Raw genomic sequence first — 5,689 nt, 5'->3', positions numbered from 1 at the left:
CACACACACACACACACACACACACACACACACACACACACACACACTAGAACTGTGTTAGACAAATTCCCAAGTAGCTGAATTATTGAAGTCACCACCACACCGGCAGATAACTGGTAAAAAAAAAGACCAGATGCTTTTATGCTTTGCTGTTTGTGTTCACCTCACGTCTGCGGGCTGTGAAGCCCATTGATATGTTGTATGTGATGTTGGGCTGTTTAAACAAACTTGAATTTGCTTGACTTGACACATCAGTGAAAGCACCAAGCAGATAGCTGCAGATGTTCTCAACTACACTGGTGCCACTTCATTGTTCCTAAAGTCCTCAACTGTTCTGGTGTATAATGTTAAGCTGGTAACAATGGCAGAGTTACACCTCATATGAATTTTGTACTGTATTGTAAGGAGCACAAAACCAGGATTTCTGTATGTAAAAAAATATATAAATATCTGATTGGATGTGAAGTCCTTTATCCTTTATCCTCATCCAGAAAGGTTTACATTTATAAAAAAAATGCCCCAAGGGTTGAACCCACTGTTTGGTTTTTAACTGCTAAACATGTTAAACTGTCTCCGTCCTTACACTCGTTCTTGCAGGCCAAGGACTATTTCCAGATGGACGGCTACGTGACGGACCACATAGAGATCTTGCAGGATCACAGCGCTCTGTTCCGGGCCCTCGCTTTCTTTGAAGAGGATCTGGAGCGACGCTGCAAAATGCACAAACGCAGAGTTGACATGCTAGAGCCAGTCTGCAATGGTACTGTGCAAACTTTTGTTTTTAAGTTTCATTTTTTTTTTTAATTTCAGTCAAAAAAGATAAAAGAAAACTGACTTTCTCTGATTCTCCCTACAGACTTAAACTCCCAGTACTACCTAATGATCCGCAGACAGATGATGTTTGAGTTGGCTGAGATCTACAATGAAATGATGGACCTGAAACTGACGCTGGCCAACAGACAAGCTGATAGCGAGTCTCTAGATAGCCACACCATTAAGAAATTCAACCATCTCTGCTCTGCCTCTGCCAAGTGAGTGTGTGTGTGTGTGGACGACCCAGATGTTTCTGTGCATCTACATTTATTCAATCAATATTTGAAGTCCTCTGTTCTCCTCTCCAGATACTTCCAGATGTTCCTCGACTCTCTGTGTTCTCCAGAGGGGAAGCAACCAGAGCACCTGGAGGAGGAGGTGCTCAGACCGGCTCTGGTGGCCCGCTTCAGAGTGGCCCGACTCCACAGCCGCCTGATCAGCTCTTCGCCCTCTGCTCAGCTGGAAAACCTCGACAAATCTCTGGAACACTACAAGTAAGAAGATATATATTTGTTAACTCTTGATGATATATCCGAACACTTTGCGTATTGAACAATGTGCTCTCAACATATGTACTCTACGCAATGACAGTAAGAAGTTGGCGTTAAAGTTGGAGTGTGGAATTTTTGGATTTAAAGTAAGAAATTAGCAAGGGAAGACTTGTGGTGAGCTCACCTGCAGGCATACATGCGCCAGCGGGGGAAGTCGCCACAGACTCCAGACACCACAACTCCAATACACTGTGAGAAATACAGAAAAAACTCATCCGTTTATATGTAAAAGTCCTGCACTCCAGCTTCAATGTGGAAGCATAAGGACAAATTAAAGACGGATGCATTTGAAATGGAAAGGATTTCATTCAAAGATGTTGAAATGAGTGAACCTTGAGGTGTGCTTTACAGTTCACGTGCTCCTAGTTGCCATGTTGTTCATCTGAGGAATGTGTTGACCATCACTTGTCTAGATACGTGGTGCAGTACTGTGATGCCCACCCGGAGGCAACAGCCACTGTGGAGACGGAGCTGGAGCTGAGCAGAGAGATGGTCGGCCTGCTTCCTCTCAAAATCAACCGCCTCAAAGCAAAGATGGTGGTAAACAACTGAAGGACGTCACTGTTCACTGACTGACGGCTCTCTATTGGTGTTGCATCTAAATGAGCCAGTCCATCTAAATGTACCACCTTTATAATCCGTGTACACTCCCAATAATAAGAGAAACTGGATGGCAGACTTTCTGGCTTATTTATGTATTTTTTTGTGCAGTGGGTATGCTGCTTACACAAGACCTTTGAACCCATTACACGCTGTACATATGTGCTTTCCTCCTTGAAATAAAATGTGTGGTCAATTCATTTTCATTCAGATAGCACAGTAAATATACTCTCTTCAAAATGTATATGGAAATATCGTTCGCATAGTACTAAGAAGTATTTGAAAGTGGTTGAACTCTTTGAATTGAAGGTGAATTGACCTGTTTTTGTCTTCACATCGATGCTTTCTTCCCAAACGAAGGAAATCTAGGTCCATCACTAACGACGCTCCCTTTGCAAGAAACAAAAAAGTATCTGCTTGGGATAAGACAGTCACCACAACATCCTTGTGGTGGATATGTACATAACAGAGTTTTATTTAATGTTTTATTTTACATCACTATCTTCTGTGGGCCACTGTGTGCTCCGTGTGTCCTTGAGCAAGGCACTTAACCCCAAAATTGCTCCCGTAGTATGTATGAGTGTTAGATAGTCTGATAGGCCAATCAGTGTGTGAATGGGTGAATGATGACAAGTAGTGTGAAAGTGCTTTGAGTGGTCGAAAAGACAAAGAAAAGCGCTGTATGGGAGCGCTCCATTTTCACTCTTTGTTCTCTGTTGTTAATCATATTGGTTTTCATTTAATGTGGCTTTATTTTGTGTAAAGCACTTTAGCACATTACTATTCAGTTTATTCAACTACTTTATGTCTCTGATGGTAAAACAAATGTCATGACTTCTGGTGTAACCCTGATAATAACAGTAGGCAGCCAGAGGTACAGATAGTTGAGTTTGTACGACAGACAGGTTGTTGTTGAGCCTTAAAACTGAGATGCTTGTTCTGCAAATCGTCGGAAACGACCGTTCCAGTGACGGATATTAAGTGGACTTAACAATCTTGGTTTATGAATCTGCATGATGCCTCATCCAGTTGAGCCTCTGTATTGTCTTCCTGTTTCTTAGGGATCAGAATGTCATCCTGTTTTATGTACAGCAGATACTGTATGTAATACAAATAAAAACAATGACGTAATACACACTTATGTCACAATAACGATATTTGTTTTTTACTTGAAAAGAGAAGCTGGGTGTGAAATGGGTCCACAGTCTCTTCTCTGGTATATCTCCATAGAACTGAAGTAACACGTTTATTTAATGACTGTGGGATCCGAAGTAAAAGGCTGAAATTTTCAGTTTGGGGCCCAAATGAGTTTAAGAACCTTTTTTTTAGTTTATTACATTACTTATCCAGAGAAATGTCTAAAAGAGTGTCTATTGAAACCAAATGATCTCAAAGTGACTGAGACATTGTGATGATTTTCTGTAAAAGTTACAGTATATCACAGCTTCCGTCTTTTTGTGAACTATGTCTTTGTTATTTCTGTCCCACAGTTGCGTCCTGCATGTTTCTAGGTTGAATAACAATGTTGTACACATGATACAGCTGGCAGAGATACATGGACATTTGATATTGATAGTATAAAGTACTAAGAAAACAAACTAGCGTGCCATGGGAGGTCCCTGATTTATAAGGATTTATATTATTGACTGCGACTTTTAATATTCAGTTCCATGTTTTTGAAAGGGGAAGTGCAACACAGAGCAGATCTGTGGGCTGATTCATGACCAAGTTCCAAGAAACCATGAAGCACTGCAACTCTGCCCTGCTGCTTCCTGTCTGAGGACGTCACGGCTTTGTGGTGAAGCTGTACAAGGGTCTCTGATCTATTGGGTAGACAACTGGTCAAGTCTGGTGACACCATTGTGACAGGATTCATCCCCATCATAGCCATTCAAGTCCAAGTGGACTAAGGTTAAACAAATCTGTCACCTTGTAGTGAGAAAAAGTAACAAATGACGAGGAAACATAAAGCAGATGCTCCCAAACAACACCCGTCATCACATTCAACCTTTGTTACGTAGGTTCTCCATCAAAACAAATGTGTGACCAAAGTTAAAGAGAGCTGACATCAGTGTTTAATTCATTTCATCATATCATTTATACGAACAGACCCCCCCCCCTACACATATTCACGCACACGGAATGCTAGTCAAAATATTGGTTTTAACTAAAATTGCAGTTTGTTAAAAAAAACATTGTGGCAACAAAAGACAAATTGTCAACGCATCAGAACCTGCAATTCCTGCTTTCATCTATGATCCCAATAACCTTTCTCAATGCTTGTCAAAACGTGTATTACATACCTGTTCAGCACAAGACACTTGAAACTAATGTGCTGTGAATTATTTTCCGGTAGGCTAAGCTGTTGGCAAAGAAAGCGAGCTTACTGGAAAATTCACCCATACACAGAATACACATACAGATTCACAGCACATACACGATACATTCATATGGATATTGGCATATCTAAGTCTATGGAAACTGATACAAAAAGTTTTTTGTAAGATTCATTTTTATCAATAGCCGAGAATAACTGCAGATGTGCAGAAGAATCAAACTACCTGCAGTTTGTGTGGTTATGCGTAGGCTCTCTGGGAGGTTACCTTGTTAGATCAAGTTTATGATGATGATAAATTGAAAATAATCCTCCAGTATATGAATATGCTGACATATATTCCCTTCATAGTTCCCACTAAAAACAAAAGTTGCAAAGCGGTTGGCTTGCTGCCATTTGTAGAGCTTTTTTCTTTCCCCACGAACCTCTAATGTGACCTGTGAAATACACTCACAACGGTCTCTGTAGAGTCCAGACAAGTCTTGTGTTGTCATTGTCACTTGGGTCTGCTGCAGTCTTGAGAAATGACCCTGTTGTGTTTGCATATATGTGGGGAAAGAAAGTGTTGTCTCTACTGCCATAAACTCAGACAACAGACTTGAATCCCACATAATGTGACAAGGGTCGGAATGTAAACCGAAGCGGCCTGTGAGAGCTGACTCTGAATAGATGCAGTGACTTACTGGCTGCTGCATGGAAACACAAACATGTATCAAACATGATAGTTCAGATATTATGATTATATAGGCATTGTTGTATTGTTGTATGCTTGAATATTGTAGAGGAGAGACAAGAAGAGAAGCTTGTGTCAGCGGGTACATGTGCCTTATAAATATGTCACAGTATACGCGTGTGTGCGTGTGTCTGTGCGTGCGTGCTGCTGTCAGCATTCTGTCAAATATGTGTTGAGTTCTTGTGCACCACAGATGGTTCTGTGGGCTGAAGACTGCTTTCCTCTAATTGACTGTTGTTGTGGTTTTCTTCCTCCTCCTCTTCTTCCTTCTTCTTATTCCTCATCATGCTTTTTTATTGTCTGTGTCAGACATGAAGAAAATAATACCCATATAGAGAGAGAACTGTTTGTTTCAGCTGACACATTGGTACGATGATGCAGGAAGTGGTAACATCAGTTGCTATCATTTTCCTTCAGAAAATGACACACTAGCCTGCCCGGCCACGCCTACACACACACACACACACACAAACACAAACAATCACCACTGCTACATACAACAGTTTGTACCATAAACTGGTTTATGATGTTTGGATGGCCGTCTTTTGGTTTAGTCTGACCTCTTGACCTGTGTGTGTGAGTGAGTGAGTGAGTGTGTGTGTGTGTGTTTGAGTGAGTGAGTGAGTGAGTAAGTGAGTGAGTGAGTGTGTGTGTGTG

The 5,689-nt window shown here is 41.1% G+C and overlaps 1 protein-coding gene across 1 annotated transcript in view; it reads left to right on the top strand.

Annotated features, from left to right (window-relative positions):
- kifbp (kinesin family binding protein) overlaps positions 1-3,098 on the top strand; it is a 5,997-nt gene extending 2,899 nt beyond the window's left edge. The window contains 4 exon segments of the mRNA XM_031846359.1: positions 353-760; positions 857-1,031; positions 1,122-1,307; positions 1,778-3,098. Of these exon segments, the coding sequence (XP_031702219.1) occupies positions 353-760; positions 857-1,031; positions 1,122-1,307; positions 1,778-1,916 (908 nt within the window). The 3' untranslated portion in view covers positions 1,917-3,098.
- The last annotated feature ends 2,591 nt before the right edge of the window (positions 3,099-5,689 follow it).

Source organism: Anarrhichthys ocellatus, unplaced genomic scaffold (assembly GCF_004355925.1).
Source record: "Anarrhichthys ocellatus isolate YVR2014 unplaced genomic scaffold, GSC_Weel_1.0 scaffold6, whole genome shotgun sequence".
In the NCBI taxonomy this organism is placed as follows: domain Eukaryota; kingdom Metazoa; phylum Chordata; class Actinopteri; order Perciformes; family Anarhichadidae; genus Anarrhichthys; species Anarrhichthys ocellatus.
Note: the sequence above shows the minus strand (reverse complement) of the source record. Positions and strands in the feature narration are given on the sequence as shown.